This window comes from Perca fluviatilis, chromosome 15, assembly GCF_010015445.1.
Source record: "Perca fluviatilis chromosome 15, GENO_Pfluv_1.0, whole genome shotgun sequence".
NCBI classification, from domain to species: Eukaryota; Metazoa; Chordata; class Actinopteri; order Perciformes; family Percidae; genus Perca; species Perca fluviatilis.
The window spans coordinates 26,436,289-26,450,909 of NC_053126.1; the positions used below are offsets into that span (position 1 = coordinate 26,436,289).

Below are 14,621 nucleotides of genomic sequence, written 5' to 3' on the forward strand. Positions count from 1 at the left end.
CAGGTCTCTGTGACTGTGACACACACACACACACACACACACACACACACACACACACACACACACACACACACACACACACACACACACACACACACACACACACACACACACACACACACACACACACACACACACACTCAATAGAAGTATTTTTCCAGACCATAAACAGCAACTACAGCTTACCTTGGCGGACTTCCCCTTAACGTGTTAACATTAATAAAGAAAGGGAGGTCTAATGTTTATTGAAGCACAGTGATCTGCAGGGTAGTGTCTGCTTTTCAGGAAGGTTTCGCTGTTTGTTTTTTTGTGGATGACTAAGCTCTTTGCTGCACAATATGCACAACTGTGATATAATACTGAGAGAAAATTAAACCATCAAAACAATATATTAAGCAATTAAGCAATACATACAAGTATAGAACAAAGTAAAGATACAGGAAAATAAAACTGTCAAGTTTTCTTTTGATCTTCTGAGTTCAAAAGAAAGACGTTATCTGCAATATTTCTCCATCCAAAACACAGAGTGCACAGTGGAGACTCACGTGGTTTCAGTTATACTATTAGTTACACTATTATAGTTTTACATGTGGATGCTTATCCCAATGTTTTATGATCAAACCAAACTTTTTCCACCAAACACGTTTTTTGAAGGAATATTCACCCTGATGAAGTGATTTTTTTTGTATCGCATGCTTCCTCAGTGAACGAAGAATCCAAAAGCAGAGAAAATTCTAGATGAGTTAAAGGAAAAGGGGGCCACATGGATGCAGACCCCTATTACTACACTTACTATCACTTTTTGGATTCTTCGTTCACTTTGGAGGCGTGTGAGAAAAACAAAAATGTCTTAAATAATTCAAGGTGGTATGAGTGGTATGAGTAATTGATTTACAAATGATTATTCTAAGGGTAAAGAATGCTTGCCATCATACCAACTCCTACGTCTATACTGTATGATGTTCAATAAGGTGAACATCAGTCAGATTTCCCACGACATGGGCCTGTTATTGTGTGACAAGCTGATTCGTAATATATATACAGTATTATATACATTACATATTGTAATTCCTTATTATCAGGCTGCTCAAACAAGTCCCTTAAGACTCTCCAGATGATCCAGATTGCTGCAGCGCGTGGTCTGACAATAACTAAGAAAATAGATCATATTTCTCCTGTATTAGCTTCTCTGCACTGGCTTACTGTAAAGTGTACTGTAAAATCCTTCCCCTGACCTACAAAGCTCTAAATGGTCATGCACTATCCTATCTAGAAGAGCTCATAGTACCTTATTGTCCCATTAAAGCACTGCGCTCCCAGAATACAGAGTTACTTGTGGTTCCTAGAGTCTCTAAAAGTTGAATGGGAGCCAGAGCCTTTAGCTATCAGGCTCCTCTCCTGTGGAACCAGCTCCCGGTCTGGGTCAGGGAGGCAGACACCGTCACCACATTTAAGAGTAAACTTAAAACTCTCCTCTTTGATGAAGCTTATAGTTAGGGAGTGAGAAGTTGCAGCGTTCGCCTAGACCAGCGGGAGAGGGTGTATAGCTGCAGACACGGCACCCCTCCTCTTCTCTGCTTCTCTTCATAGTCGCCCGATTCATCTACCAACCCTTGTAGGGCTGGCTCAGCTTTGCCTCGGACCAGCTCATAGTTATGCTGCTATAGGACTAGATTGCTGGGGGACTTCCTTTGACATACTGAGCTCCTCTCTCTTTCCATCTGCGTGCATTCATGTTGAAGAAATGCTTGTTACTAACTTTCTCCTTGTCCTTGTGTTTTCTCACCGCGCAGTTTTCCTTGGATTGGGGTGGCACCTAAATCATGGTTGCAGCTACCGCTGTGGTCTTGCTCAACACCCTGCTGTACCCTACTACACCCCACAACGCCCAGCTACACCATGCTATGCCCTACTACGCCCCGCAATGCCCCGTAATGCCCTGCATCGTCCCGCAAAGCCCTGAACTGCTACAACTAATATTTGTAGTCATAGTTCCACTATCTCTATTGTTACTATAACTGCCACTGTTCATCATTCTAACTGCTATAATTATTATGAATAATATTTCTCTATATCTGTATATTTTTATCAGTGTCTGTGTCCAAACTGGCAGCGCCCACAAAGAGCCTGGGTCTGTCCAAGGTTTCTGCCTAAAAGGAAGTTTTCCTCACCACTTGAGGTTTCTGCCTAAATTTGTAAATTATAGAGTGTGATCTAGACCTACTCTATCTGTAAAGTGTCTTGAGATAACTGTAGTTATGATTTGATACTATAAATAAAATTGAATTGAAATACAAAATTTGGTGAAAGTTGTAGTTTTTCAATTTAATTCATGTTTCTAAATCTGGTTCCAGACCATTAACCCCAAAATGAGATAGTTCATTTATCGTTTGTGACAAATGAAAACGAGTAATGTCAAGTTATTAGGTAAATCAGTAAGGAATTAGCAATGAGAAGTTAAAGGTGCAGTAAGCGAATCTGCGCAAATATTGTGGATATTTGAACTCAACTGCCAAACACATACATACAGCCCCCCCTTTAGAAGCTCCTTCCCCCAGATTCACGGAAAGATAACTACTGGTCGGCCGGCACATTCCCACGCAGCCTCTACTGATGTATATTTTCTTTTCTCTACAAGAGTTTTGTATGTTAAAATAAAGGTTACACTTTACTTGAAGGTATGTACATAAAAGTGACATGACACTGTCATGAACGTATCATGAACTTGTCATAAACATTATAAACAAGTCAAACGTTTATGACATAATGCATCTTTTAGTAAGTGTCATTCGGTTTTGTCATGACAAAGTTATGGTTATGGTTATGGTTAGGGTTAGGTTCATGTGTCATGACTGTGTCATGTGTTCATGACAGTGGCATGTCACTCTTATGTAGAAAACTTCAAGTATAGTGTTACCAAATAAACATTCACATGCTGCCTTCCCCCCTACCATCAACTGTCGCTGCTTGTTGCCGATTGGCTGGAATAGTGTTTTGTGCCATTTGTTTTCCATTTACACAGCCAGGGGTATGTTTTAACGCCGAGTTTTTTTCCAGCGCACACAGAAAAGAGAGAGCTAGGTGACCCCTTGAGGAGATATTCACTGAATTTGACAAAAGAAGTGTATTGGATTAACATCACTTACTATACATTTTAAAGACAAAACTGGAAATGGAACAACAACACAAATGTCACAGACCATATGGAGTGACTGTGGCAGAAGTCAAGGGCGGAGATGATTTGTCTGAAGAACTTCCTGGCTTCTTTGGGGGTCAGCCTGCCCTTCTTCACCAGGTAGTCAAATAACTCTCCGCCAGACACATGCTCCAAAACCAGGTACCTGGGAGACACAGGAGGGTAGAGAGGGCAGAGAGATGAAAACACAGGTGAGGTAAGAGAAACATTTACGCACAAAAGTCACGGATGCTACTGCTATACCTAAAAACTCAAATATCACGTGTGTATGATCTAGGGCTTAACAATACGAGGAAAATATGCAATATGCAATAACGTTGAATATTGCGCTAACGATATTAATGCAATAAATAAACAGATATTAAAGTGAACTCAGTTCTGCATTTCTGCTGCTTTAAGTATTCTGCTAAAATACAACAAATGCTTGTTGAATTTAAAACAAATGAAAGTAAATCATTTTCAACATTCTTTTATTGAACACTGGATTGAATATAAAATGCACCACTAAAAAAAACAATAGGTTACATTATAAAGTGCAGTTTTCTACTAATATTGTCTTTCAACTAACACAAAAAGATCTCAGTGTCTTTCGCGATATGTCGCAGCCTTTAGCGCTGTGTGTATTGCGGCAGTTTATATTGCGATTATGATAAAAAAAAAATAAAGATATATTGTGCAGCCCTATGATCTCAGTTTTGTCTTACAGAACCTATTTTACCTTTCAGATTATAGGTTGTTTCAGCTCTGGCGAAGATCCAGAGGGAAGATTTTTTAAAAGAAAGTCAGCGGAAAGCAGAACGATAAAGAGATACTCACAGGTATTTGTTATTCTCATAGACATCATGCAGCTTCAGAACGTGAGGGTGCTCTATTAGTTTAAGAATAGCTATTTCTCTCTCCACCTGGAGAGACAGAGGGAGGGAGAGATGTAGAGAAAGGTTAAGAGAGAGGGAGCAGGAGCAAGGTTAAAAATGATAGAGATTGAAATGTCAGGGGGAAGAGGAAGGTAAATATGATGTAAGGCAGAGAGAGGGAGGAAGCCAGTTTACAGGCAGAGTTAGGTTAAATGAGCAGACGGAGACAGTATTAAAATATGTTATTGTTAAATTATTTAGTGTTCATTTAGAAGCACAAACAAGGTGTTGAAGTTGAAGAAGTTAACGTTACCGTTGTAGACAGGTTAAAGTTATGGGCAGAATTTTTATAAGTAGGCTATAAAGGATGAATGAAAGAAAGGGAGAAACAATTATATTTATAAAATTCTGAATGACCCTGTGCGTACATTGTCAATTTCTCTTGTCAAAGTTCACCCCAAAATCAAAAATATATATTGTTCATCTTACCTGTAACAGTTAGTGTTATTTATATAATCCGCAGGCCTGTTTGTTTTTACCGCTAAACGTATCACTGCACTGGTCCGACATTACTAGTTTATGGAGATTAGTGTATACCATAGTTAGATAGCCTAGATTTATTCTATAAACTAATCTCCATAAACTATCAACTCTATAGCATAGGTTTATAGCTAACCGATACTGCTAGCTCACCTGCATATATATAGTATATATTCTGTATATGGCTCACCTGAGCTTGCTAATGCTACAGCTCAGCCGAGAAGGACGCCATTAATGTTTACATATCACGCTGTCATGAGCACGAGCCATATACATCCATGGCACGAGCCTATCATCCATGAGTTTGCTTCCTACTGCGCGGTGATACGGTTGTTAGGTATAGTTCGGTATAAAGAAAATAGTTCCTACATGAAACTGCTAACCAGGTCTGTGGACTATCTTTGAGTAACCGGGTCATGTTTTCTGGAAAGAGACATTGCTTTTGGATTTTTCAAATTTATTTTTCGGCAATTTAAGGCACCACAAGCAGAGTGCCATCTAGTTATATTATATTGGAGAGAAGGCAGACATCTCTATGGCCCATATCTCCAACACTGGGCAATTTTCTAACACGAAAACAATCTAACTTGATAAATAGCACTACAGGTGAGAAGAGAAATGTGTATTTTTGATTTTGGGGTGAACTGTCCCTTTAAGTGCAGGCCTGTACAGAAAGCTAACCCAGACCTATAGATAACCTACTTCAAGCTGCACTAATCAATATTTTTCCATGAACAATGAACCAAATAACTATATGAAAGCTGTCACTCTTTTATTGAGTTTCCAACAAAGCAGTCAATTTTAGTTCAGCTCGTCAACATTTATTTTTGCATTTTCATTAGCAAAAGTTGTGGTTAGTACAGGTACTTGGTCCTTTTTTTGGTACCACCTTAGTCTAGGTTACTAAATACTAAAAGGTGGAGTTAAAACATGCAGACCACTGATTGGTCAGAGAGAATTGTCACTACCGCAACACAGAACATCCTGCACCTGCCATGTTTAAATAGCCAAGCTACCGTCAATAGCAACCACACTTTTTTTATTCACCCAGATATTTTTAAATGGCAGCCCGCAAACCTACGGCGTACACTACGCCGGGTAACTACATCATACAATTAATAAGTTGCAGACGTTCCTCTGATGGTTGCTGATGAAAGGATTCAAAGATGACATCATGGCAGTTTCATGTGACGTCCCTATGCCAATCAGCTGAGAATCCCGCCTACACTGAAGGGGATCCGCAGTGGAAAATGAAAAAAGAAAAGTAGGCTACTGGTAAAGAATGGAATTGAGTCGAATCGAGCAGAGCCGTATACCATGCGGTGGAAACACGACAATAGTGACAAACCTACAGAGAATTATCACCAACTCTGCAGGCCCCTCTGTTTTAATGGGGAGTTTAAGCATCTTTCAGTTCAGCTGGTCTTTCCGTCCTGTAACGGGGGTTTTTTTTTTTTTTTTTTTAAAAAAAAAAAAAAAAAAAAAAAAAAAAAAAAAGGGGGGGGGAGAAAAAAAAAAGAGAGAAAAAAAGAAGGAATAAATAGGAGTTGAACATAGTGCAGCATTTAGCTGCTAAAGAGCCAGATACTTCCCTCAGGAGCTGGTGGAGACCAAAACAGAGCTAAAAGACAGTAAATATTGGACTCACATTCTCAAGGTGGCACAAAAAAAATGAACTCAAATGAATGCCAATGTTGCTCTGTGTCTGCTACGTAGATGTGTAAATACCGTAGGCAACCGCTCGCTAACACTAAGCTTAGTTGCTAAGTTGCTCAGCCATATCGACTTTGAAAGATTACATTATGCCACTGTTGTGTTAACAGCTGTTTGTGCTGCCTCCAAAAATCAATTAATGCAGGTTTAAAGTTATGACAGATGGACATTATCTATTTGATTGATTAAGCTTTATATAGCTAGTCAAAACAAGCACCTCTACATTTGTAATGTCAAGTCTCAGACTTATCTGCGCTAAAGAAAAGTGAATAAAGAAAACAACTGTTTTAAAGACATCCACACAAATAATTTTTTTCTTTAGAATGCTCTTTTGGACGAACAAGAACTGTGGATTTTGTCCCCCATCTTTTACAAAAAGGATGAGATCTCTTCGTGCCTTGTATGGAGAGGAGGAAAGATCACAGTGACCAAGGACCCATTAACCTGCAGTGGGTCCCAAACCTTGTCACATCAAGGACCCCTAAACTGGCACAAATTAGACCCCCATCTGGTATAGGATTTATGCTTTTAGATGTTTTATTATAGAAAGTGTATGAAATCAATGACCAAAATATTCATGCTTTCTGTCATTGTGTTACTTAAAGATGGAATTATAGTGGAAATAAATGATTCCCCTTTTTGCTGGGGACCCCCCCTGGGAACCCTCTCAAGGACCCTCACTTTAAAAGCCAATGCTTTAACCTACATAAGGGCATGCGAGAGTTGCCATAAGATGGACTTGAAAATACAGTTGAGACGTTTATTCACGCGCTGTTGTCTGGCTAACGGAAGAAATCCGAAAACACACACACATGTCTCTGGATTGTCTTCAAAATCAGTGTTATTGAGATACTGAGGCATGTGTATACTAAAACACATGGCACCATGACACAGCACTTGCTTGTGCCAAAAGTGTTCCTGGTGCAACCTGCTGTATTTTGAAAAGAGATACTTCCACAAAGCTGCAACTCGTAATCAGCCAACATAAAAAAGCAATTTCAATTTAGTTTCAGGCCAGTGTGTTTCCGCTGCAGTTAGCTTTCATCCGAGGGCTTAATTAGCAGAATGAAATCATCGCTATTGTTCGATATACAGAAGCAGCGAGTGCCCACACACTCGGGTGCTCCAAGTTACAGCACACAGACAGACAGGCTTTTCTTGACTAAAATAAAAAGACTTCATTTCTGTTGCTATTTCTGCAGGCTGGAGAGTGCAAGCTGGCAATCATTTGAGCTTCGTAGACACCATAATGACAGTCAGAGTGATTATAGACACAGTAGAGAGACAGCTCGTAGGCAGATAGACACATGGATAAGTAGATGTGGTCAATTATAAATACCGTACCTTCATTAGAACTGATTCAGAGAGTTTCTCTCGGTTGACAATCTTTATGGCCACCTTCTGTCCCGTTATACAGTGGACACCCAACTTCACCAGTCCTGAGAGACACACATGGAGGGAGAGAGAGAGAGAGAGAGAGAGGGGGGGAGAAATATCACAAATCATCATGCAGCGTGAAAACAGAAAAGGGAAGGATGTCATCAATAATTCAAAAAGCTTTACGGACATTGTCACAAACAATTACCAAACTCAGCTCATAGGAAGGCCGATTGGAATATTTAAGAGGCCTGCTGTGATGTCTTCTCCTCCCTATGTCTTCTAAAGAATAATTCATTTGATGACATATTGACATAAGGTTGGAGCAGAATAACAAAACATGGGAGATAAGAAGACTTACACACGGATCAAACCATGCTCTGAATACCTCTGAATAGCATGTGCTACAGTGATTCTGAATGCCTGAATCAGGTGATGCACCTTGCAGACGTCCCGTTTGCCTGGCTACAGGAGAGGGACTCGAGGTAATTTAGTTTGTTCCCTACCTGTCTGTCCCTTCCCGAGGGTCTTCTCCAGCCGGTAAGGCCCCACATACTGGCTGGACTGGCCCACCGTCAGCTCCTTGCTGCTCATCCTTTCCCAAAGGTGAAATCCTATTCCTGATATATATATATATATATATATATGAGGCAGATCAAGATAGCGGTCGCTCCTGGTCCGTGCGTAATGCCGTAACGCACATATCCCGGGCGGCTACACGGCGGCGGAGAGGAGAGGCGCGGAGGACTTGTCGTGATCTAAAGCCGGGCCCTGCAGGCTACTCCCATGCACTTGTTTGTCATGCGGCCAGGTCCGCGCTGGGAGTGAGAACCGGCCCAGTTTTACACTCTACAAGGCCTATGGGATAAAGAAGCATATGTCCCAGTCTCGGTTTGTGTCTCTTTCACTACAGCACAGAAAGCAGCATTATTCAGAGGCAAGGTAGAAAAGATCCGAAAGAAGAGGACGTTTGAGGTTTGACCGGTGCCGGTGATGGGAGATGTAGTCCCATCAAATCCACCACCCTCCTGCTATAAATAACAACAGTAGTTTAAAGCTGATTGATCCTATGTAGCTTATGCAGCTGGCCAAAAGTGGAGCAGGGAAAAAAAGATCATCTCATTCAGACCTGAGGGCTACATTTGCCACAGATTGATTCCTGTAAGGGCACAGTCTCAAATATCCCAAGTCAGAATGGCCTGATTGAATCCATTCTCTGATCGATATCAGGGACCCCCTCCTCACTGCTGCTGCCGCTGCTGCTGCTGCTGCTGCTACTACCGTCCAAAAATGTTTCCATAATGCTTCCAAGCTCATAGGCTACATCCCCCCCCCCCTTTTTTCTTCTTCTTCTTCTTTTCTTCTTCTTCTTCTTCTTCTTCTCAAGCCAGCCGGGGCCTCGTTTCGGTCAGGATGTGGCTTTCTGTGCAAGATGCGGCGTTGTCCAGATAATGATCTATTATCACAACAGCATCAGCAAGAAGAATGGGTTTTCCAATATCCGGTGCACACTTTGGCTCACCCCTCCCCGGCCCTGCATCAGGAAATAGAGGAAGAGGGGGGAAGAGCATCAAAAAGAAGAAAAAAAAAGAAACAGCGTCGGGCAGACGGGGCCAGACAGGCGAACTGCGCCCCCGCGGTCAGGACGGCTGCAGCGGGGAGAGGAGCGCTCGGTGTGCCGGAGGAGGATCAGCGCTCGGCCCGGTGATGAATCCTGTTTCTAGAAACAACAAGCATCCTCAGCTGGCCTGGTGGTAGCCGACTCCCCGTCTCTACTCTCTCCCTCCCTCCCTCCCTCCCTCTCTCTCTCTCTCTCGCTCTTCCTTTCTGTCTCTCCTTTTCTCTCTCTGGCCGGCTATGCTCATGATATCACCGCATCTCCTCCCTCAAGCCGGCGCCTTGCAGAAAATAATCTTTCAGGTTGTCAGAAGTTGCCCGCACCCACAGGAGTGTCCACCATTCACGGGCTGGCCTCTTCCACTCCGCTGCTGCCCGTAAATCCCCCCGGTCCCCCACACACACACCTTTCACACTACTCCTCCCTCTCTCTCTCTCTCTCTCTCTCTCTCTCTCTCTCTCTCTCTCTCTCTCTCTCTCTCTCTCTCTCACTTCCTTCTCTTCATCGGTCAGCATCAGCATCCGGGTTCCGTTCCCCCCTCGCCCCCACCCTTTATTGGCTGGACCCTTTTTTTTTGGTTCGACCCCGAACGCCTCATTTCATTTAAGAAATTTAAAGGGGAGCTCTAAAATATCGCAATTTGTGAGGACACTGTTTTTTTTTTCTGTATACATTTACATTTTTCTGTATATGTGTTTCTAACGTGGTGTTTGAATCCTACAGGCTATTTATATATAGGTTATATAGGTTGACTGATTAAGTAAGTAATAAGAATAGCATAGTATGCGGAGCAGAGGAGAAATAAGCAGTGAAGTTGTTTAAAGTCCACTGTGTAGGAATTTCTCCCGTCTAGCGTTGAGATCATATATCGCAATCAACTCTCTAGCACCACGCAGTTCAAAGTAGGCCTATGTATTACAGCTACGGTAGCGGTTCAAAAAGCCGGCCTCTTGCGCTTTTTAATATCCTATTTCTTTTTCCGGGCGAAGAAGAAGACTCCTGTTCCTGAAATTTGGATTTCGAATATGTGGGGTCCTCCATGTTTCCTTCTTCAAACTTGCCGGCCGGGAAGCTACGATACCCATTAGCAGCATTAGCAGCACCCTGTGAGTTTATCATGTGACAGCGAAAACGTGGTAGGCCTAACAGTCCTGTATGTCCCTTACCGGCTAACGTATTTCAAGATGCCGCGTAAATATGGAGCGTCCACCCCAGTTCATGCGAATACAAATGTAAAATTTCAAGCCAAAAGGAATACTTGAATTGACAGTGGTGGTAAATATTCATGAAAAAGGACAACGGGCAACACAGATTTTGATAATGAACTAAACACGTTGCACACTGGACCTTTAAGTGTTAGTGGGCCTATAGTGGAAGCTAAAGCAGGAAAGTTATATCGCTCTGTTTTCCGTAAGACCAACATTTAAGGTTGTAGGCATGTTCATCGTTGGCATGGGATGTAGGTCTGGTCTGTTTGACAACATTAATTACACCACAACACTATAGATGAGGAATCCAGAAGAACTTATTTTTAAGAGCATGACTATATTGTCAAATTTATTAAAGGTCCCATGTTGTAAAAAGTGAGATTTCCATGTCTTTTTTAAAATCATAAAGCAGGTTGAGGTGCTACATAAAAAAAAAACTGTGAAAATATCAAAACGCTCAATTCATAGAGAAATGCACGCAGCCCATATTCAGAAACTGTGTCTTTTTAAAGAGCTGTCAGGACTTCTGTACAGTTGTGATGTCACAACCATACTACAAAGGTAGAAAGTGCTGCTACAGTGCCGTTACAGTCATTCCCCGGCTGCAATAAATGAATTTGAGAGGGGAGATGCAGAAGACCTGGAAACCATGACCAATCAGAGCAGACTGGGCTTTTTCAGGAGGGGGGCTTAAAGAGACAGGCGCTCAAACGGAGCGTTTCAGACAGAGGGTGAAATAAAGTGAATAGAGGTATATTCAGACACACAGTTGGGGAAAAATAATGTGTTTTTTGAACATTAAAGCATGTCAACATTTTCTAGTAGAAACCCAAAAAAGAAGTATGAACCTCAAAATGAGTATGATTTGGGATCTTTAAATCAAGCAGTCCTCAGTTATTTGACTCAAACGTATCTTAACCATATCATGTGATGAGCTGCTTCAGTACACTTTACGGGCATATACTACTTGGACCACTACGGAAAATTACAGATGTTTGACTTCCTGCCTTTTGTGTTTTCCCACCTTTGTGATTGTCTGCCCCGCCCTGATGTGTTTCACCTGTCCCTTGACACCGAATGTTTTCTCAAAAGCCCCAAGTCTTTTGGTGTTATAAAAAGCTCCAACTTTGTGTCATTTCCCCTCAGTCTCTCAGACTGGACCGGCAAATCAATGGAGCAAAAGTTCTGTTACTGGGGAAATGTCACTATTTATTCTGTGAACTCTACTACAAGATAAATAATGCTGTTTAAGCCTACATTATGTAACTTTAAAACTTGAAAATGAGTCATCCTCAACATTTGCTGTGCTTTGGTTTCAGAATGATGAAAATAGGATGTACTGTAGGCTCTATGGAGGATTGTTTTCCTTGGCAACTATCATGTTTTTCCCAAACAATGTACAGATTTGTAGGCATTCTATTATCAAATGGCTTGAAAAATAGTGCATATAGCCATTAAATGGAGCATGACCCTGGATCCGAGATAAACGTGTCCGTGTACACCAATCATTAGATTAAATAACTGTTGTGAGACTGGGTTGGACATGTAGCTGCATGAGTGACATGTAAATTTTTTTTTTTTGTGCGTGTGTTTTTCGTAGTATCACGACATTAATCAAGTTGAGGACACCAGTCAGGGAAGTAGTTTTTATCTAATGTGTGACATAATGATTAGGAAATGATGAACACTTCACATAATCAAACATAGTAAAAAAAAAAAACTCATGTTATACCCCCTAGCTTGTAAATGTGACATATATTGCTTTGTATGTGCTTAATTCTCTTTCAATAAAACAGAAAAATGAAAATACATATTAAAACCACTCAGCTGATGAACAGCCACTGTGCACCGCTGATCCCTGGGACAGATCATCTCGTACACTTAGAAAACCACTAGCTGCTGCATCGCTGCATGCTGTGATTAAGGTTCACATTGTGATATCTGTATGACGCTCACTCCCAAATCTTTATCCCTTTTTAATCTTAATCTCTTGATGCAGGCAGGTTGATGTAGCTCAGATTATCTAACGGGGCCATGAGAGAGTATGCGACTCCATGCCCGCGAGTGTATCTCCGTGGGATTCCACACACGAACAAGCAAAAATTTGAGACAAAGTTATGAGACACAAATATGGTTTTGTGTCAAAGAAATCTAGTTTTTTTTTCTCCAGTGTGATGCACATTCAAAACCTTGCATTACCTTATTTTTACACTCTATGAGCATCACAGTATTTATAAAAGATGTCAAGGAATGGTTTATATTCTTATAAAAAGAACTCAGAAACATGCTGTTATTTGGAACGTGCTAAAATCTCCACAGAAGAATCAGTAAAGTTGTGGTACCTGCTAATGTTAAGTGCATTTTCTAACCACAGGATGGTGCTGGCACGCTACTGTATGAGTTATCATTTTTTTCCAAACTATCCCAGGTGAAAAATAATTCTATTAAAAATATACTTTAATAAAGTGTAATAAGTATATTTTCTACATTTTGTACTATTTTCGTCAAATCCAAGTATAGTTAAGTGTATTCAATTATGTATTAACTTCAACTTAACATTTATTTGACTACACTTCAAGTTTAAATAGTATACTAAAATGGAACAACTTTTTTTAAACTTCAAGTGCACTAAAATACACCAATGAAAAATAATTTGATTACTGGCAAATTAGTATACTTAGTTTTTGGACTATGAAGTTGAACTTAATTACATCTATTTTGAAGTATACTTTTAAAAAGTACATATTAAATACTCTTTAAAGAAAGCACAACAAGTAGAAGCATACTTGTTTTATACTTCATGTACTTCATTCATATTTCTAATACACTAAAGTATACTACTTTTTTACCTGGGATGTAATGAGCACAGCAAGGTGTACGGAAGAGGATTAGGGCCACATGTGAAAAATGTATTTGAGTTCTGAGATTAAAGTCAGAATTCTGACTTTTTTTCAAAGTCTAAACTTTTTTGTAATATTCTCAGAATTCTGACTTCATTTTCAGATTTCTGACTTTAATCTCAGAATTCTGAGAAAACAATCAGAATCCTGGGGAAAAAGTCAGAATTCAGAATTTAATCTCAGAATTCTGACTTTTTTTAAAGTCTAAAATTGTTTTTATAAGTTTTAAAAAAAAAGAATCAGAATTCTGAGAATAAAGTCAGAACTCAATACATTTTTTCACATGTGGCCCTAATCCCTATTCTGTAAAGGTGTGAGTTGTGGGATTATAACAAATAGTTAATAAATGTGTTAACTGTAATTCTGCATGCCTAACCAAGAACAATGTAGTGTCAAGACTGTTCCTGTCTTTGTGTGTCTGGACCCAGTGTTTCTCTGTTAGATGTCAGTGACAACCAATATGTGATACAGTGGCGTGCCTTTTTAGCTTGTCTTTGTATAAGGTGTTAGGTAGATAGGCTTACTTGACAACCGTGGTGGAAAGCAACTAAACACATATATAGGTGTGTTGGAAACCGTTCCCTATCACGGAAATAGTGCACTATATAGCGTGTTCGCCATTTTGTAGTGGTGTTCCAATTCTCAGCAGTTCATTTCATTCACTCTATAAAGTCCTCTATAAAATACCCACAATGCACAGCTCATCTGATATGACATACGACGTACCCTACATTTTACTCCCGTGTAGCCTCGTAGGAAAGCTTTTTTTGCACAACTCTTTTGTCGGGCAGGTGCGTAGGATACGATCAAACGCAAGCAATACTTTATTTAGAAAAATACAACGTTTCGGTCTCAGACCTTCATCAGGTACCTGATGACCGAAATGTTGTATTTTATCGAAATAAATTATGGTCAGTGTGCGGGACTTTATTTAAACTCCTGTATAGCCTACCACAATGCAATGCGGCCCTGTTTTCACGGAGGAGAAGAAGAAGCCAAAGGACTGGTTTGGTCATTCCATATATAGTTCACTAAAGGGAATAGTGAATAGAGCGAATGGAGGGACGGTTTCGAAAAAACAGCTATTAAAGGGGAACTACGCCCATTTTCAAACGTACATGTTATATGGTTTGAACAAGAAAGAAAATATGAGTAAACTGGAACAACAAGAAATGTAAGACATGTATTTGGTTTGCTAGGTGATCTACTGAGACA

General features: G+C 40.4%; 1 protein-coding gene across 6 annotated transcripts in view; it reads right to left on the reverse strand.

Moving 5' to 3' along the window:
- The window catches only part of LOC120574865 (serine/threonine-protein kinase BRSK2-like), a 33,843-nt gene extending 24,393 nt beyond the window's left edge, over positions 1-9,450 (reverse strand). For all 6 annotated transcript variants that reach the window (XM_039825347.1, XM_039825345.1, XM_039825342.1 and 3 more), the window contains exons 1-5: positions 8,187-9,450; positions 7,648-7,742; positions 4,013-4,098; positions 3,201-3,341; positions 1-13 (exon numbers count right to left, since the gene is read on the reverse strand). The exon at positions 1-13 is cut by the window's left edge and continues 104 nt beyond it. In XM_039825347.1, coding sequence (XP_039681281.1) covers positions 1-13; positions 3,201-3,341; positions 4,013-4,098; positions 7,648-7,742; positions 8,187-8,274 — 423 coding nt within the window. In that variant the 5' untranslated portion in view covers positions 8,275-9,450. The remainder of the gene's footprint in view (positions 14-3,200; positions 3,342-4,012; positions 4,099-7,647; positions 7,743-8,186) is intronic.
- Between the last annotated feature and the right edge of the window lie 5,171 nt (positions 9,451-14,621).